Here is a 19,993-nt window from a genome sequence, read left to right as displayed (position 1 = left end):
ACGTTTCTTTTAAAGACCCTTTTTAAAGTCTACCCGAAACTAGACACACACAGTAGGACCTGCTTCCCCAACTATATTTGATGAGCATTAAAAACATGGTGCCAGGTCTTTTTAAGCATAGGAATGAAACAGGACTGTAGCTTTTTACATCTACATGGACCAGTATTGTTCCAATCATTACTTATAAAATCTATTTCCTCTGCTCAGTTTATCAAGACACCGCATATTTTCAAAAGCGCTCCGACGTTTTCGGGGACGTCTGTTACCCACTACCTCGATAGCTAGCCGGGGGCAAGGCTCACTAGAGCCGTGAGAACACCGGACTCCCGGCAGATCGTTTTCAAACCCACCGCCATCTTTCGCTACTCAGGTTAAATATATATAAGTCACTTAGATAACTTTAAAATGTTGTTGTTTGGCTTTTTTTTTGTATTTTATTTGTTCCTGAGTAAATCAGTTTGGCTGAGATTAAAGTTATAGTTTTTACACAGCTGAATAAACGTCAAGCAGACAGCTGATTATCAGAAGTGTGAGATGCTCGAGAATTTACTCCGGTGTCCTGTTATATTTTAGATAGCAAGGAGTTTATTAAACTTCACCGAAACAATCTGCAAATTTCATAAAAATTTAATAAACTATCATCTTGTCTTTATTTTTAGTTAGCACAGACCTTAAACACTTAAAGCTGTAAGCTAATGATAGTTATATAAGAGCAGATGCTGCTGGTGCAATAAGCTGTACGTCCAGTGGATGATGATCTGATTAGTCGACTAATCGCAAAAATAATCGGTGACTAGTCGACTATCAAAATAATTGTTTGTGGCAGCCCTAGTAACGATATATATCACGATATATTCTTTTCTTCTGTATAACGTATTTTCCACACTATAAGGCGCACTTAAAATCCTTTAATTTTCTCAAAAATCGAGAGTGTGCCTTATGTATGAATTCTGGTTGTGCTTACTGACCTCTAACCAATTTGGGGGTGCAGAAATCTGTTAAAAAATGTTTTAGTACAACTTTGGTAAGCCACACTGCTTGATGGATTGTCGGAGCATTACTGCCGTATAGTGATGCGCGAATCATGAACGAATCGTTCGATACTCGAGAATCATGATTCACAAGCCCAACTGACTCACTGACTCATCCCTGTTGCTGTTAGAAGCAATATATCTAGCTTATAATTACAACTGTGGAGAAAAACACAACATCCAGTATCTCAACAAAAACGTTTCTGCTCTGAACTGGAAGAAAAAACCCTGAGTAGAAGCTCACATCAAGACAATAGCTCCACGGTTCACAGTAGCATCGCTCTGCTAACATGCTAACAGCACATTTGAGCTACTCACCCCTCCCTCCTGGCTCACAGCTTCATTTTTTCTTGGTTGGCAACCAATGTTAAGGCGCATTACCGCCCCCTGGCTCACAGCTCAGTGGACATTTAGATGAGAAAATATATATTTGACACATTTAAGGAAAATACTAATAAAATAAAAATAAACATAATAAATGTTTATTAAGCAATTTTGATAGGAAATTGCTTAATTTTAGAAATGTTTTTGCTCTTTTTTGCTCTATAAAATAGTTGTTTTCTTTTAGAATCATTCATCTTAGCAGTAGGATTTACATGAAAAGAGAAACAAATTAAGTTTGAGTGAAAATGTACATTTTTGCACTCTCTGGTCGACTGACTCAGTGAATCAAATGACTCAAAAAATCCGATTCACTTTGGTGAGTGACTCATTAAAACTCAATTCAGTAAAAAGAATCAAATTTACCACCACTACTGCCGTAGTGAGGAGCTTCGCTGATGCTATACACGGGCCAAACTTCAGTCAGGAGAACAACTGAGATTATTCATCCACAATACGAGGTTAGTCATTAATATACTGCAATAACATGGGAATAGAGCAGCTGCCAGAGAATTCAACATTAATGTATCAATGTTACGGAAGTGGAGGAAGCGCAGTTTTTGGATTTCCCCATATTTCAAAAGTGCTTCATCTCTTTGCTATGACTGTCGCCCGGCATAATTTGCAGATGATAATGGTTCTGCGATGCTTTCGACCAAAACAGGTGCAGCTTGATGACATCATCAACATGCGCTATCGCGATAGAGCGATATAGTCAAAATCTCTATCGTTGGCCAAATTTCTATCGTTTCTATCGTATATCGTTTATATCACCCACCCCTAGTCTGCCAGCCACCAGCCTCCCTGCAACTGCAAACTGGATAAGCAGCTAAGAAAATATTAGACTGGATGGGTTTAGGTGATCTGCTTCAGGAGACGATGAAAATAAAGTAAAAGCAACATAAAACCCTAAAAATAATATACCAAGTCATTTTTTATATCCTAAAATGAACAAACAACTCATCCTTGCACTTTTATTTTGAAAGACCCATCACTCCTAACACGCTAGGTCCTTCCCATCTCTTGACTTCCTCTCAGCAGGTTGTTATTGTAACACACCTTAGTGTCATTCAGCTGCTTCTACAGGGTCTCTTTATCCAGGTTACAGGTGGAGAACAGACTCATGTACCACCGCACTGAGCTCGCAGAGCAAACGACGACTATCATCAGCAGCTGCAGGGCAAGACTGTGGAGTCCATCCACAGGACGACAAACTCAGTACAGCAACAGTGGATTTTGTTAGCCTGTTACTGATCTGCACAAAGTACTTGCTTATTACGGTATTTGCAGAGGAAGGCCCCATAAAAGTATTTATTTAATAATTCATTTAAAAGAGCACGACTGTGACTCCCCCACACACCTGAGGGTGACAATGAAATACATCAGGATATACAAACATGATTTTATATTTGAACACAAAGTCTAACCCAGTCTTGCAATAACAAGGGATGAAACCAACACAAAAGTCCTGCGTTACGTCAACGCAATGAGGAAACAGTGGATGAGTGAGTTAAAATGATAACATAAGAGCGGCGAGTTTTACCAGCATCCTCCTGATAAGAGGGGATAATAGGAACCTCTCAGTTCCTACTGTCAAACACGCTGAGCTCACAAACCAGTTCCCACAACAAACAAGTTCACGTCTGTTATGAGCTGCTCAACATCAACATACAGAGTGATGACAGCGAGGAAAGAAAAAAAAACAGGATGCATTTTTAATGAAGAGTTTGTTGTTTAGTTTTCATTATTCTTCTTCTCTTTTTTATTTTTAGCATTTATGGTGTTTCATGGTGAAAATGTCTCTAAAGCTGCTCAATAATGGAAAACAATCAGTTATTTTGGCTGATGCTATTTAACACGATTACTCAGGCTTTAGAAAAATTGTAGATTTGTTACATTTCAAATAAGAAAAGATGCACTGCTTTCCCTGAACTTTAATTATAATTCAAACAAACTGAACAAAACGTGCCACAGCTTAATAGGGAGCGAATCTGAACTTGTTTGGCACAAGAGAGGGACAAAGGTAAAGAAAGGAGATGTATAAGGCCAAAACAAAAGCATCCTGAAATATGTTTTCCATACAATAGATTTTAGTCACTTTCGGCTGATCAGTTAATTTTTTTATGTGCTTTATATTGGTGTAATTCTACAGAAACTAAGACTTTGATACAAACAGCCAGAATATCACATCGAAGCTCTAACTTCCTGTACCTTAATACCCGAGTGGAACTAGACAAGTGAATGCTGTGACGTTTAAGGACAGCTCAGGAAACGAGTGAACTGCAAATACATCATCATAATGGAGGGTTTTTTCTTTGGTCATGAATAACTGATCAGGCAACCAAGACTTTCCTGTGTTTTGTTATTCATCTCGAGAAACCAACGCATTAACTAAACTGTGGTTTTGAAGAATGTTTACACCACTATGACTTGTATTTTATATGTGTTTGGTATTTTATAGCTTATTTAATATCGCGAGTACCTGCCGAAGGATTGTGGATGGAAAACATTTAATTTGGATACAATTGAATTGGTACAAGTTTTATGGGCATAGCACCAAACACATAATGACTAAAACTAATCTAAATTTAGAATCTCAGAGAAAAGCAATTTTTACCTATATTTACAACTTTAACTGAACAGGACATTAAGCCACTCCTGTCTATATATTTTTGCACATATACAATTATACCCGTTTCCTTTTAAAAGCCTAGTCACACTATCACACATTTCACAACTTCATATCTGAATCAGGTTATCTGCAGTGTAAATAAAAGATCTGCAGGTGCAGAGACACAGCAGCCACACACAGGAGCAACAAAGCCCCGCATGAATCACACTCATTTCATTAAAACGTGTTCTTCTAACCCCTGTATCATTCTTTCCACCTGCCACAAACCCAGTGCTGTGGACACCCCACACACTCACACGAAGTTTCACACACACAGCTCTTCTGTTAGAATTACTGCGCGTTTTATTGACTCTGAGCTGATTCAGTAACAACCTGTTGGAGATTAAAGCAGATAATCCGAGATCTTCAAAGAGATTTACGGCATTAAATTAGATCACTGGGCCTTTGATGGTGACAAGCCCAAGGATTTGACACAGCAGATCAAGTGTACACAGGCGGCTTGGTTAATGCAATAAGAGCTGGGATAGCGTCGTACTGACAGGCCACTATTTATTTAATCAATTAAGACAAAAAAAAGTTCTGTTTGCAGCTTCTTAGGTGAGAAACGTTTAAGATCTTAAGGAATCGTAAGACTGACTTGACTTTTTGTTACAATTTCTGGATATTGTGAAAGAACAACATATCAGAACAGACTCTTTTAAGACATAAACTACATGTAGGACAGCACGATCCATTAAAGTTACCCATAAGAAGACTACAGGGGACATGGAGAAGCTTTAAAGTCGTTTTAACTTAATGTCTGTTTTATCGTACAGTCGGTTATGTAATGCTACAGCCTCATTGAATAGATACCAATTGGCCGGAAGATTGCCACCCCACTGACAAACTTCACCGACTGCTACCGTTAGACTGATAAAATCAATGAGATGCCAGCCATCAAAAAGCCTGTTTTCATTCTTAGCATAGCTTTACCTGCGAGGGTTATGCCTCATCTGTACTTTGTCCTTGTAGTCCATGATGTCCTCTTCAGGAGAACCGGACTCTTCTGGATCTTCTGGCCTGCAGTCAAACTCGGGGGGAGCTGGCCAACGTTTCAAAGCAGACACTCGATGTTAACAGTAGCAGACCGCTTAATGCTAACTCGCTCGCTAACTGGCTAGCAGCAGCTAGAGGGACACTTAGCCCGCTCCTCCGCCTCACAGCAGCCTCCCCGCTGCCGCCGCTGCTGCCTGATATCCGCCAAAAATACAACGTCCGGTCATCATTCTGCAATACAGGCTCCACACACACCGCGCGTTTCTTCCAGCTGCCGTATTCTCATCACTGAATTCATCCTCCTCTCCCGTCCTCCAACTTTAGACTTGTTTGACAGACCGTTTGGCAGCCGCTGTGACATCCACCTGAAAAAACCAGGAAGTGTAGTAGAAGGCGGTGCAAACAAAGACTGCAGTGCGGGACGCGGCCAGCAGGGGGCACCAGATAGAATCCATCCATCCAATACACGACAGTTGTTCAAGTATGTTGAAAAAACAATTATAACACCGAAACATGATAAGTTACTAATATTATATAAAGTTACCGTATTCTGTTTCTGTTCTTCATGTTTGGAGCGGGGCATGTTTTGGGTCGTTGTTGTGTAGGAAAACAGACCAAAGACCCAGACACAGATTTACTGCTGACTGCTTGAGATTTTCTTTCAGAATCTTCACACATCCTTTTTTCTTCAATTCAGTTCTGTTAAATTTCATTTATAGGGTGAAGTCTAGTGATAGTTTTCTTTGAGACTACAATTCCCAACTCAGTCCTTTAGTCTTTAGAAACATTTACTACTAGCTTTCTTTCTTCCAGTCTTTGAAATCGTTCACTCCCTGCCTCTATCAGGTTTGTTCTGTAGTGAGCATCTCTTTAATTTCTTCATAATGTATTAATTATAATTAATGTATTATTAATAAAGTTTAGAAATGTTGTAATAACTTGGTGTATCTATCTCCTGCTTTGTGAGAAATAATGTCTACACTGATTTACTTTAATCACACTGCTTTCTCGGGTGATAGATAAACCTCGAAGGTTTTATGCCATGTATAAGATAACCGTCAGTTTGAACTTGATTTTGGAAGCTTTGAGCATTTTCAGTAGACACAACCTCAGCATTTGTAATGCGCACACTTGATGCTTCACCTCAAATGTCAAAGCATTTTCAAAATACTCCATCTCAAAAATGTCAAACCGATTAGAACAAGATTCAAAGCTTATTTTGAATAAATCACAAAGGCAGATGTTTGATCATTAATAGAATAGTTTATTTTATTTGAATGAACAAAAACAGCAAAGCGACGTTTACATCTGATCAGTAGGTAACGTCAAGGTGGAGGTGGAGAGGAACCATCTTTTAGACCAGGAATGAACAACAGGGAAGCAGAGCTGGAGGAAGGAAACAACCAGACATTAGAGATGCACGTGGTTTGATACGTCAGTAAGCACGTTGATGAGCACGACAAACGTTTTGTTTAAATAAAAAATAAAAAAATACTATTCTTACTGAGCTAGTATAAAATAAAGTACTATTCCAGTTTACATACAATTTACAAAACTTAAATTAAAAAAAGATCTAAGATTAAACAAAAGCTGTATACAAAACATGAATGCAGCCACCATGACATCACCTATTGGCTCGTAAAGTCACCGTCTCACAGATGTTTTGAAACTTTACGTGCCTGCGAGACGCAGACCTGACTGAGAAACGGAGTGATGCTGCGAGCTCATCACAGGGCAGCAACATTCATATGGTAGCCCCACCCTTAAGCAAACCTTGCTGTATCATCCATTTCTGACTCCATAATTTATAAGAACGGCCATCATGTTGTATTCAATGAGACTTTAAACAACTCAGAGACCAAACTCCACAGAGCCAACCGTCTTTTTTCTAAACACTTCTCTTCAATCTGAATTATTTCCAGTCAGAGTCGGCACTCCCTGTTGGCCTTTAGAAAACATACAAATTCAAAGGACCTCAGCAGCAGGCACCAAGCTGCGTTCATAATTAAACGTAACAGTTTCACTAAAACAAAATCTGAGCTTGCAAAAGAAAACATCTGCAATATTGTGAGATGGTCCATCTCCATGTACTGTGTTGCTCATGCATAATGTGCAGCTGTGAAGCTAAAGCCTGATGAAAGGTGAACTGCTTTACTTAACACTCAGCTTCAAGAGTGAAGTGGAAATACTTCAGAATAATGGAATTTATCATTTGTTTAGGATTCAATTAAGATCATGCCTGTGGTCAAAAAAAAAAAAAAAAAAAAAAGACTTTTAAAAACATTTTTAAATTATTTAACTCTCCCCCCCCCCCCCCCCCCCCAATTTTTTTTAAAAGACTGAGATCTGCATCATTCTTTTGAAGAATTGCTACAGCACCTAACATGAAATACTTTCCAACAATGTTGTTCAGCGATGTACAGACAGCCTTCAAACACTTTCTTGAAAACATGGCTGCTGTAATGTTTGTTTGCATGCCAATAAATCTGATCAGATCCACTTTCCCTATATTTAAAGCTAGCTGTGTCTCTTGTTCCAACCACAGATGTGAACTTTTTCCTTTGAATATGCAGCCCTGCTCAGTCACAGAAACTGCCCGTAAACAAGAAAGAAGTTGTTACAAACTGCAGTAATAATAAATTCTCAATATCTGCACATCTCGTATCATTTTCAGAAAATATTAAAAGGCTAATCCGACATATCGTAGATGAAAGTTCGTGTTTCCATGACCTGCTTTAGACTAAGAATATTATCTCCAGGAAAAAAAAAAAAAAAGCAGAACGTTAATGCTGATGGAAACACCATCATATCATATGTTACATTCCATATGATACCGAAGTTTGAAATGACAATATTTAAAGCCAAGTAATGAGGCCCTCACCGTGGCTTTACTTCCCAGTGGGCTGCACACTCTCAAAGACCCCAGCTTCCCTCATGGCGTTGAAGTCTTTGATGGCATCGTACTGCTTGTAGAAGTCTGCGTACGCCTGTTTCTTGGGCTCTGTCACCGTGTACTGTGGGGAATAACAACAAAAATATGACAGAACTTACTGCAGGTAAAATTAGTATAACTACAGAGATAACAGAGACTACTCAAAGTATTAAAAATGAAAGTAGGATACTCACTATGCAGAAGAGTAAAACTGGTCACAATAAAAAAAAAACTATTATATTACTGTATTTATTTGTCAACATCAAAAATGTCATATCCTTTAAGTGAACGATTCATTGCATCTTATAAACTGATCTGAAAAAAAGAAGTTTAACTAGAAAATAAATGTGATGAATAAAATATGATCAGCTGTCTGCTGAGCTGTAAGTGGATCTAGACACTGACAGGACACTTGATGTGTTCCTTTCATCACGGCTGTGTCATTTTTTTAATCTTAGCATCACCATCAGAGTTGTGTTTGTAGCCGCCTGAGTGTGCGTCATCCTCTCACCTTGAATGCAATGGCAGCTGCTAAAGCCAGAGTGAAAGCAATGGGCAGGTGAAACCTCAGTCGCTTTGCAAGCAGCCCCCTCATCATTGGCTTTGGCAGAGACATGATGAATCACCTGCAGAGGGGAAAAAAAATCATTTAAATTTCCCCCCAATTATTAAATTCTGTACAAATATCAGAGAGAAAGAACAAAAGTACTGTCTTTATATCATTTCACTTTAAAATGTTTAAAACAATCATTTCCTGGTTAGTGATCAGAGTCAAATAAAAGCTGAATTTAACAACCCAATTTAAAGAATGACCCGATGTAAATACAATGAATACAAATCATGGTGTGTGTTTTGATAAAAGTGGATTTATAAAAATAAGATGCATGTAGTTTTATAGCTTCCATGTTTTACCATTGCCACCATGGAAGTTTTAATAGAGACAATAAAAACTGCAGTGACGACACAGAGAGTGACCGTGGAAGGAAATATGGGAGAAAACGTGGATGAGACTAAATGGCCTGCACACAAATTTTATGTATATCCAAATACTGCAGCACACTAAAAGTACCAGGATGCCTGTTGCCAGCATGCTTTGGTGGCTACTGTGACCCACTCAGCAAGGGGGTCAAAGGTGAAAGTACAAAGTCAAAATATGTTGGAATTGTACACATACTGAATACTGCAGTACATACAAAGTAGTTTTTAAATGCAGTTTGCTAAGCAGACAGTTTTGAAAACAATGAGACTCGTCCCTGATTCACCACAAAATTTCACCATGTTGGCTTTATTCTGTAGTTTTGCTATAATAAATGGACTAAATGGGCTTCTAACATAGTCCTTTCTTACTCTGAGCAATCCAATTACTCACCCATTCACAAGCACTTTTTCCAATTACTTTTCTATGCAATTGCTTTCTAACATTCACACACGTTCATACTATGACGGATGCATCAGAGAGGAATTTAGGTTAGTATCTTGCCCCAAGGATCTCTGGAATGAGGACTGATTGCCTTGGATTGATCCACCAACCTTTCGATGAGTGCATGATCCGTTTCTACCTTTCCACCAAAACACATTTAACAGAAACTGAATTTAATGCAACTTTATAAAATAAACTTGATCAATTTTTAAGACAAAAACAAAGATTTTAATTTGTGAAACTCATTTTTGGATTTTTAGACTATTAAAAAACAGAAACCCTGTTGGTGACAAACCAAGGCTGCAAATCTCCTCACTGGACAAACTGAAATCTGAAAATATCTTCCATAAGACACCCTTTTCCCTAAAAACTGACACAACAATTAAACTCACTATTTGACTAAATTAACTTAGTAATAATAAAACAAAATCGGTACATTTTCCTTTAATTTCTCATTTTTGATAAATAAAAATACATTTCATACAGTATATTAACCCTACTTAAACATAATGTGTAAAAAACACATTTATCTCAGTCCTGATTTTTTTTTTTTTAATAACGCAGGAAAGTTTTAATCTTGAAACCTTGAAATGCATGTAGACATTTACTCAGGCAGTTATTCTGAATCATTTCATAGATTAAAGTTAATTTCGGTAGTCACCAAAATATAAAGACTATACAAATAAGAACCCGACTAACAGTTGATATATCTGCTTTAAAAAGGTGTGATAAAAGCTTTATTCGGCTGGAAGTTATACCGTCATCTTTGTTGGTGCAGATTTAAATCCTGGATTCTTTAATGGTCATGTTTCCACCTCACGTCTCTGGCACCAGTTAATAAATAAAAGCGGGTAAAATGACCCATCTGAGGCTCCTAATTCGCCTGAAGGTCGTTAGCAGTCACCCCTAAATGAACCTGCTGTTCTCAGATCCCTGCTTCACCTGAACTAACTCAATACGACATACAAGATCCAAGACAACAATAAAATATTGAAAACACGCAGAATGAAATGAATCCGTGTGTGTGTGTGTGTGTGTGTGGAGGATCGCCATTACACATGGCTGCAGAGTCAGGTCTGCACTCAAGCGGTGTGACCTTAGTCCCATTACTACCTCTGACGTGTGCCCTCGTTTACACTTAAAGACTCTTAAATAATATCTATATGCATTATCGAAGGGCTTGAACGGGCTGATTTTGATTATTAACGAAGTAAAATCGGTTTGACGCCACCAGCTTCGGCGCAGGGTCAGAATAACGTTAGCTCACTGGCGACACTTAAAAAAAGTAATTTGCTTTCTAATACGACCATTTCTTTACCTATTGGTGGGACAAGCCATACCAACACAGCCTGCATAAATTAGCATGTATTGTTGGACTACAGTTTATAAGAGTAACAGGCTTTGTGTTAGCGCCGAGGTAGCTTTAGCTGTACACAAAGACAGCTAACCGGCCCGCGACAAAAAGAAGAAAGCAGAGAAAATAGGAGAAACTAATAACCCGGAAGATATCAGCCATCTGAAAATCAACATATTATATACAAAATTCAGTGTAAGAATATAAACGTTTTCCGTTTTGACAGATACTCACAGGTTGGATTCACGACCTTCACAGAAACCGCTAACGCACTGCAGCTGCAACCGGAAGAGATTCTGACGGGACGGCGGAGGGACAAACTTAGGTGGAGTAAAAGCGAAGTCAGTCAGTCAGAGCAACTGAGGTCACAGAAGGCAACAACGACAAGGTGACGTATGAAAAAGTTTTGTATGATATTATTTGTAAAACTATTTTATCTTGTTTTGTTGTCTCGCATTATGACATCACATCAGGAAATGGATCTTTCAGTATATTGCTTTGCATTTTCAGTTCTTGTCAGTATTGTGGAAATTCTCTCAATTACAATTACAAGAATAATTAAAAAGACTAATAATAGCACTAAAAAAAACTAAACTAAAACGGCACTTTTCAAACAATAAAAAATAAAACTGAAACTAAACCGAATTATAAATACAAGTCACAATGAAATAAAAAGAAAACTAATTATAAAATACAAAACTAAGTGAGATTTATTAGGTTCAGTTATACCTGTGGATGTATAGAAATTTCTATGAGAGAGGGCAATGGACTTTCCCCACTAGATCTCTTTGGGAATAACTTTGGGGGGTGAGATGCGGCGAAAAAGCTCTACAGATGTGATGTTTGCTTTGAGAGTGTTGATGTAGAAGTTTTAAGATGATCAGAATGTGCTTCACTGAGTCTTTGTGGATCAGAGAAAACAGATGTTAAGAGAGGAGCTGTGGTACTTTATGGGGAAGGTAGGAGTGGCAGAGAAGTGTGTGAGAGGGTGGTGCAGGACATGTATGAGGAGGACAGTGACACAGTGATGATGTGTGCTTTATGAGTGTCAGGTCATGGATTCATGCTGGGGGTTGGGGGTTACACCAGGGATCTGCTCTGAGCCTCTTCTTGTTTGCAGTGACCATCCCATTTCACAGCCTCGCACTTCCAGCCTTCTCGGTCTTCGGAGGAGCCGGCCCACATAGACCGCAAAGCCTGGGTCCTCCGAATGATGCAGCCCCTGAATTGAGACACCGCTAAAGTTAGAGAGGCAGAGATAGTTTGGACATGTGCAAAGGCGGGTTAGTGGATATATTACATAAAGGATGGTGAAAATGGAGCTGCTGGGCAGGAGCAAAAGAGGAGGACCACAGAAAAGATTTAGGGATGTAATGAAGGAGGATATGCAGATCCTTTGACCAAAATTTAGCTGTTGTAGTAACACAGTCTGACCACAAGAGGGAGGCAGAACAACACAGAATGGTTAGAAAACAGAACAGCGACCAAGAAGTGTTCACCTGTGGAGCCTAACAGCTTGTGTAGTATAATACTATATAAATATTAAATGTAATAAATGAATAAAAATAAGAACAGAAAAGCAATTTATAGTATAAGATCAGAATAACATAATACTTACGTTTTATTTAAGAAGGCTGCAAGTTCTTCATTCATTTATTTTATCATTCATTAGTTTATGTAAGTTATTATTATTACTATTATTATTATTATTATTATTATTATTATTATTATTACTAATGAACCATAAGAATGCATTTTAAATTCTCTACTTATTTTCTTTTACTTGTATTTTGTTTGTTCTCACTTGGTGTTTAAACTGTTCACTGAAATTTGAATAATAATATATATTTTTTGATGTGAGATGAGAGATTATTACCCTAACCTGAAAAACACGAATGATGCAAATGATATTTTTCTCAGGCTAATTTTAAATCTATAGAAAAATAGTTGTTATTTAATATCTATAAGTTCAGTAAATGCAGGATTGAGATAAAACAACATTATTTCAATTGCAAAGAAAAGTTTCTTAAACTACAGATTCCAATGGTCATAGTACCAAAAGTCTGTACATTCTAAAATGATAAGATGTAAAAGCACATCTTTGTAAGTATTTACTGAAAATATTATTTACTGTCATTGTGCTTTCAGGTCAAAGAGGAACATCACACAGTGAAAGCAGTTTTTAATAACATACTTTATTGTACAGCTGCAGGCTGTTCAGTGTTAAGTGGACAAGCATCACTACATGTGTGCAGTACATAAAAAACAGGTTTAACCCTGGAAAAGTGAAACTTGTTAAACGAGCCTCACTGCAGAACAACATCCTGTACAAAACAGAGACACCAGCCACACACTCCACCCGCCCTCAGCTTCACTCCTGTAAAGTGCATCTTAAGACCATAAAGACCATGACATCAGAAGGATTCATTAAAAGACTTCAAAAAACTGCAAACAAATTAATGGTCTTCACAAATTCCTCAAGAATAATAAGTCGGGATAATTAACTTTTTAATGATAATAATGACAATAAACCTGAAATGCTGTGGTTGCTGGAGACGAGATCAGGTAAGAATTTCATTTGTGATCTTTGGTGTTTGACTGAGAGTGCACTCCTGCCTCAAACCACCACAAATTCGTAGTAACTGAATTTAATGAAGCATTAAACATTCTTGTAGTTTGTGTGATAACATGTTCAAATGTTTTTAAAAAGTAAAATGTGTCATATATGTGTCATAAAAAAGTTAACTGATTAGTTCATATATATATAGATATATATATATATCTATATATATATGTTAGAATCATCTCCTGAATACCAAATACCAAAGACACGGGATTGAATTTTCTCACCCACCCACACAACCTAGAACAAATCTAAAACTGATACGAAAGCTGTAATGAAATTCTTGACAGACGCCTCTTTCCAAGCTCTGTTTTAGTTAGTGTCAGTTACTTATGGTTTAATGTAAAACTTGTTACGTGTGTGTGTGTGTGTGTGTGTGTGTGTGTGTGTGTGTGTGTGTGTGTGTGTGTGTGTGTTTGCACGGTCTGACAGATGAGAAGAATGACATCAGTGTTTCTCAGACGTTTTCTGGCGTGCCTCCCCCATCAGAAGCCAAAAATGTTCACGCCCCCACACTCCTACAACATTTTTCCTTTATTTATTAAAAACATGACCCAAGTTGACTTTTAATTACAAAAATGTCAACCTGCTAGCATTAAAACATGTGTTTATTTTCTGAACATAAGTTATATAATTACATTTTAAGCTTGATTTATCATCCTGTGCTGAATCTCTGCTCTCGTGTGTCTGCGTTGCTCTGCTGATGTTGGACTCTGATGAATTTTAAACGGCGTGAAAAGTAGAGAACTTCAGAACTGACTGAGTTTACGCTCGTGTTTAAATGATTATTACACACGTTTACTTTGGCAGACTGATAGCTGTTGCAATTAGCACATTACCACTGTGAGCCCATTAGATCTCATTCAGCAGAGACATTATCCTTGTGTTAATCAATATGATGTTTTCACTGCATGTTACCACCAAGTGGACCATAGATGCTGCAGTTCATGCAGCTACAATGTATCAACTGCACAATTTTAATGGAGCCTCAGTTTCACTGCATGTTATCTGGTTGCCCGGCTGCAGGGGCCCACAGATTGAAAGCGCCTTCATGAGACAGAAAATGAGAAATTCACAACCAGAAATCATAAAATCATATCTTGTAAATCATTTATTGTTTGTATGAGAGCGATGGGAATTTTGTTTTTTTGTGCAGTAATGAAGAGCAGAGACCAACAAGAGACAAAAAAACAATATTGTTCGTATTAGGAAGATAATTATAGCAACAATACTTTGCTTCAGAATCTGGTAAATCACTGGCGTGTAGTTCACTTTCACTGAATTCTTTTCTTTGCTCATCGTTCAAAACAAAAACAGCTGAAAAAGGTTGATCTGCGTTTTGTTTGCCTCCTTTCTTCCTGTAAAGTTCTTTAAGTGTTGACATATGCAAACATGCGATTACTTATTCATGAAAAAACTCAATCTGCTTGCCATTATTTCTTGACCAATAATGAAAACCAGAGCGTTCAGGGTCTCTCCAGCTGCGTGCCTCTGCATGATTCTCTATTTATGATGCACAAGCTTCAATCAACACTGTGCACGGTAAGTAGAATCTGAGATGTGCTGATTCGGCATCTAAGACGTCCCACAATTACGTCCAGGCTCACACGAGGACCCAGGATGGACCGTCCACCACCGCCCAAAGGAGGTGAGTGGGAAGAAAATCACCTTCTCCTGCTGGACATCATCCGCTGTGGTTCCTGATGTTGTTCCAGCTAATCAGATCAATCCTCAACGTGACTCTCAGGTTTCATCAGTTTGATCTGATTCATGTTCTGGCAGTCACACCAGCTTTAGCGTCCACGTTTATAAAATTGTTGATAAACATGTGGAAACGCTGGCTTCCTTTAAAAACAGTCCAAGTAAAAGTGGGTTGTGAAAGCCAACTCCACTCTTTGCTCAGTCACATATCTCTCAGTATTAAGCTGTCCGTGTAATAAACTCCAATATCCTCACTGCTTGTTTTCTCGCCTTATATTAACGTTTTCTTAAACATAGACGTTTTCTGTAGAAAGACTCGCAGCAACAGAAATCACAGGACAAACTCATAGAGGTCATTCAGTCCTTACAACAAAAACAAGGTTGTAAATATTTTTTGCTAACTCACCTTTTCAGTATTTGGAGGCTTGCAGGCTGCTGTGGCTGCGAGCTGTCATAGAGCTGCTGCTCAGAGTCGCTGCATCATGTTTGCCATCCTGCTCCCTGTTGGAGCAGTTTTGATCTGACAATTATCTGACTAATAGCCTGGCGTGCTGTGTGGTGCAGGCTGTCCAAAAAGTTTGCGCTCCAGTTTTGATGAGTGAAATTCTAGTATTTGAATGGTGTGTTAGCAATTTGCAGGGATCTGTTTGAGAGATGAAGCTCCTCACCAAGATTTCCAGGAATTGGTAACTCAGAACGCCACCCTTTTATCCAAGTATGGCCACTTCTGGCTGCAAGAGCCCAATATGGCAGGGACCAAAACACTAGCGCTGAGGTTTCACAATCACCCTACAAAAATGATGGGTTTGTATAATTTGCTGCCCTGTGTACCATCTGGAAAGTACATTTTCAGAAATCTGCAGTCTCTCCAGTCTTTTGATATCTGTTAACAAACAATCACTGTCTGTGAAATATCTGGTTTGTTGATTAACATGTTGCAGTGCTTCCACATGGCACATGTAATGCAATTGCTCACCAAAGACCAAAAACCAGCCAATCACTCAAACCTCTTTTCCATTGTTGTGCTGGTGCAGACTGTCCTCATCTCAACAGATCTGAGAAGCAGACGTTGGGTCCATGGGAAGGTGATATGGCAGCCAGAGGCCGTAGCACCTCCCATAGACACGGACATCAGCTATCTAAATCTTGTCTGTGTTTCGGTGCCGGTCATAGATAGTGGCACTATAAACACACTGATAACATCAAAGAGAATCTCGTATTCCCTCCTAAAAAAGTAGGTGAACACCTTCATGCTAGCCACAGATTTCAATTCAGATTTGTGGATAATATTATTTATTCCTATTTACAGTCTTTATTAGACAGTGACAGTTTAATGGGGGCAGCCCAGGCTACAGTAGCGAACTCATCCTTCAGTAGAAACGATGCCTGTTCTACCAGGTGAGCTATGAGGGTCCACATTCATGCCTTTTACCATTAAACACATTCTCAAATGTCATATAGGAAAGTACCGTGAAGCTGCCAGTATGCTCCAGCTCTGGAAACCCCTCAGTCACCCTTTCTGTACCAGCCGGGGTGGAGTGACTGAGTACCACAGAGTGTACCTTTTCCAACCCAAAAGCAACAATCCAACCCACGTCTCAAGCGACTGGCTGGCTGTGTGGGTGAACACTTTTGGCACTTCTCATGTGTACAAACCAGCACAACCATTTTAATAGCTTCCAGCACAGACTGGCTGAAAATGTGTGTCGTTATCATCATATTTAAAGGACAATCACATTTCAAGCAGACGAGATATTTTCTTACATGATCCATCCCTTATTTTCCTCAATATGATCCTTGGTTATGAAAACAAGTCCAGGAGACATGTAACAAACAAGGTCCTCACGAGTCACATGACTTTAACCATTATTGTTTTAAAGTCACTATTTCCTCAGTTCAGGGCTGTACCATATCATATCCAAGAGGTGTTTTAGGGTTGTACCATGATGGTGGTGAAGGTGGGAGCCATTGTTTTGAAGCTTTGCTATCATTAGGATGGTATTTCGGAGGAGTTGAAGGTCGATACCGCTGTGGTATTTAAGCTCCGTTGGATCAAACCATTGTGGAGGGTGAAAGGTGCCTTTAAAAGTCGTAGGGTCGTACCATCATGGAGGTGGCGCGCAGAGAGTAGCTGGGACCTTTGAAGTGGTGCCACTTGATGCCGTTAAGCTTCCTGATGTTATGGCCGATGGAGTAGTACACACCATTTAGGTTGGAGAAACCGCAGGCATCAAACCACCAACCTGATGGAGGCAAGAGGGAGTGAGAAACAAAAGCCAACTAATAACACTAATGCAGTAATAAAACAAGCAGACTGCAGTGGTACAATTTTACTTTAGGAGCACTTGAAGCATATTTTGAATGGAGGAGTGACAGCTAATGTGAACCTGCCAGATGTTTTTATTTAGGTCCAATTAGAGAAAACAACTCAACATTATTTCAACAATGTTTACTAATATTTTTATAATGAACTGTGGGTCTTTAATCGTTTCAAGTAAAATAAAGTTTGTATTAAAAAAAATAAATTAAATTTTTAAAAAAAAAAGTTGTTTTCAAAAAAGTGCTCAACTTAAAATAATGAAAAAGTGTAGTTTGATTTTCCCTTTTCTTATTTTTCCTTAACTACCTTTCATGTGTGAACCAAGTCACATTTAAATCCCTCGTCTCACGTCTCGTCTCCTCCTTTGAGTTTTCTGAATAAAGCATTTGATTGGCGTAGTGGCATCACGTGGGGTGAGTTTCAAAGCGTCTATCGACTACATGCATTGACTACCATAAAGACAAAGATGAAGGCTGCAAACATTAAAACAACATGAGCATAAAAACAAGAAAAGTTCTGCTTTGAAAAACAGAAATGATCTGTGAAAATCTACTAACAGGTAAAGAACGGCGTCTCATCCACTGTGATTGGGTCACGCTCCCAAAGTGCTCATTAATTCTTTATAGCATTACAGAGCACGTTTGTGACGAGTTACCATAAATATGTAACCCATGTTTTCAAATGTCAGTTTCTTTGATTGACAGGTGTGCTGGTTGTCGCAACTCTGCTAGTTTGCTGCTTGTTAGGTTGTGTCTTGTTGTGCAGTTAGCTGCACTAATAGATGGTTAAAGAAGTTTGAGCTTTGTTTGTTTCTTTGTTTTTTAGCACTTATTAATGGAGTGCATTTATACAGCGCTTTTTTAGGCACCCAAAGTGCTTTACAATACCACTATTCATTCACTCTCACATTCACACACTGGTGGAGGCAGCTACAGGTGTAGCCACAGCTGCCCTGTGGCAGACTGACAGAAGCGAGGCTGCCATATCGCACCACCGACCCCTCTGGCCAACACCAGTAGGCAGTAGGGTAAAGTGTCTTGCTCAAGGACACAACGACCAGGACAGAGACAGCAGGGGGATCGAACTGGCAACCTTCCGGTTACAGATGAGCTTCCCAATCCCCTGAGCAGATATTAGCAGATATCTGTATTTTTGTGATGCACCCATAAAGTTTTTGAAAGCAGCTTGCTAACTGAGCTTGCCAATAAATATGTTCACACACATAAATGTTCACCACAATACTGAAGTGCCACTTGAGTCAGTGTCACTGACTCACGGGCGCCCTCTGCTGCCCTAAAGCCAATTTGCACTTAATTTCTATTGAAAGGGAAGAATAGAAAGTAGAACAGTTCCCTGCATTGATTTTGGTCAAAGTTTTAAAGAGTCTAGAAACCAGTGTGTGATGTCACTGTGGCTGCCGTCTTTGATATACAGCTAGTGCTTTTTGAGTGAGTGGCATGTCCTCTCTGATATTTGTTTAGTACTGAGAATGTCATTCTGAAATAATCACACAAGACTCATATCTGTAGAGTTTCCTCAGTACAGGACACAGAACAGGACACATTTCTGTTTAAGCTCCATTTAGATTTATAATTATGTTTGTTCTAAGCCTGCACACAATTAGAAATGTTTGACAAACATAAAAAGTTTTTAACAGTGACTATAAAAGCAATAAAATGTCAGCAGGGGGACCCACTGGGATCTGTTTCTCAGTTTTGTAAATAAGTGACACGTGTCCGAAAATAATACTTTAATTCCTGATCTCAGGATGTTTTTTTTCTTTTAGAAAGTTTATATTATTTCCATATTTGGGGGTCATTTTCAAAGTCTGACTGAAATTTCTCCGTGAGAGAAAACTGTAGCTGTACATGTTTGTCTGTTCTTCGTCTCTCTCCTTACTGTTACTCCCCTCGGTTTCTTATTTCGTCTGTGTCACCGTTTCTCTTTCACTCAGTAAATTGCTGTGATTTTAAATGACTCACTGTCTAATGGTGACCACTGGCGTCTTTTTCTCAAAGGACTTGACGTTTTGCCGAAACGATTAAGTTAATTCACAGCCAATCGAGGGGAGTCTAAAGAGCTGTTTGTCTTGGCGTTGGCGTGAGATGAAGGGTGGTGCAGTGAAAGATGATGGGGACAGATGTTTGAAAGAGCAGAACTTTGGGGGAAAACACTGCTAATTTTGATCTGCAAACAGCAAACAATGTATTTGTGAATCATCATGTGTGTTTTATTTGTTATGTCAGTAGTAAACGTTCAATAAATGTATCCAGTTGTTTCATGGTTTTCATGGTTTTAAGTCAAATTGTGTCTTTGCAACACACAGACTACATCCAAGAATGCTGAGGTGATTGTTGCGGTGATTTTGTGCTTTATAAATAAATTTGAACTGAACCTTATTATTTTTTAATTCAGGTGTTTTTAGCCCACGTGCTAAAGGTGTATAAAATCATGTACCTATCTATGCCTTTACAGACATTTGTGAAAGACGGGCTTGTTCTAAAGAGCTCACTGAAACATGCTCCATGGTTTCAAACATGGCTCCACGATCCTCCTAGGTCTTC

The 19,993-nt window shown here is 38.7% G+C and overlaps 3 protein-coding genes across 4 annotated transcripts in view; all 3 read right to left on the bottom strand.

The window, feature by feature from the left end:
• The window catches only part of LOC146710351 (serine/threonine-protein kinase 4-like), a 45,048-nt gene extending 39,513 nt beyond the window's left edge, over window positions 1–5,535 (bottom strand). The window contains exon 1 of one of the 2 annotated variants that reach the window (XM_085457753.1): window positions 5,017–5,535. In XM_085457753.1, coding sequence (XP_085313879.1) covers window positions 5,017–5,060 — 44 coding nt within the window. In that variant the 5' untranslated portion in view covers window positions 5,061–5,535. The remainder of the gene's footprint in view (window positions 1–5,016) is intronic. The other variant, XM_085457752.1, reaches the window with a different exon arrangement.
• Window positions 5,536–6,322: 787 nt separating this feature from the next.
• On the bottom strand, window positions 6,323–11,101 carry cox6c (cytochrome c oxidase subunit 6C). Its single transcript, XM_085457751.1, has 4 exons — window positions 11,020–11,101; window positions 8,523–8,637; window positions 7,961–8,093; window positions 6,323–6,465 (listed from the first exon to the last, which is right to left on the bottom strand). The coding sequence occupies exons 2-3, from the start codon at window positions 8,625–8,627 to the stop codon at window positions 7,968–7,970; spliced, it is 231 nt and encodes a 76-aa protein (XP_085313877.1). The 5' UTR covers window positions 8,628–8,637; window positions 11,020–11,101; the 3' UTR covers window positions 6,323–6,465; window positions 7,961–7,967.
• A 1,869-nt stretch (window positions 11,102–12,970) lies between these two features.
• The window catches only part of angpt4 (angiopoietin 4), a 71,705-nt gene continuing 64,682 nt past the window's right edge, over window positions 12,971–19,993 (bottom strand). The window contains exon 10 of the mRNA XM_085457750.1: window positions 12,971–17,352. Coding sequence (XP_085313876.1) covers window positions 17,192–17,352 — 161 coding nt within the window. The 3' untranslated portion in view covers window positions 12,971–17,191. The remainder of the gene's footprint in view (window positions 17,353–19,993) is intronic.

Source organism: Copadichromis virginalis, linkage group LG5, assembly GCF_057382275.1.
Source record: "Copadichromis virginalis isolate Kocher_CV1m ecotype Utaka linkage group LG5, C_Virginalis_male_GT1.1, whole genome shotgun sequence".
NCBI classification, from domain to species: domain Eukaryota; kingdom Metazoa; phylum Chordata; class Actinopteri; order Cichliformes; family Cichlidae; genus Copadichromis; species Copadichromis virginalis.
The sequence above is the reverse complement of the archived record's forward strand: the minus strand, read 5'-3'. Positions and strand labels throughout refer to the sequence as shown.

Bases quoted from the DNA above. Each gene is read 5' to 3' on its own strand.
- cox6c (XM_085457751.1), bottom strand. From the start codon at position 8,627: ATGTCTCTGCCAAAGCCAATGATGAGGGGGCTGCTTGCAAAGCGACTG. The intron at 8,094-8,522 runs GTGAGAGGATGA...TATTCCCCACAG, and splicing joins CAGCTGCCATTGCATTCAAG to TACACGGTGACAGAGCCCAA.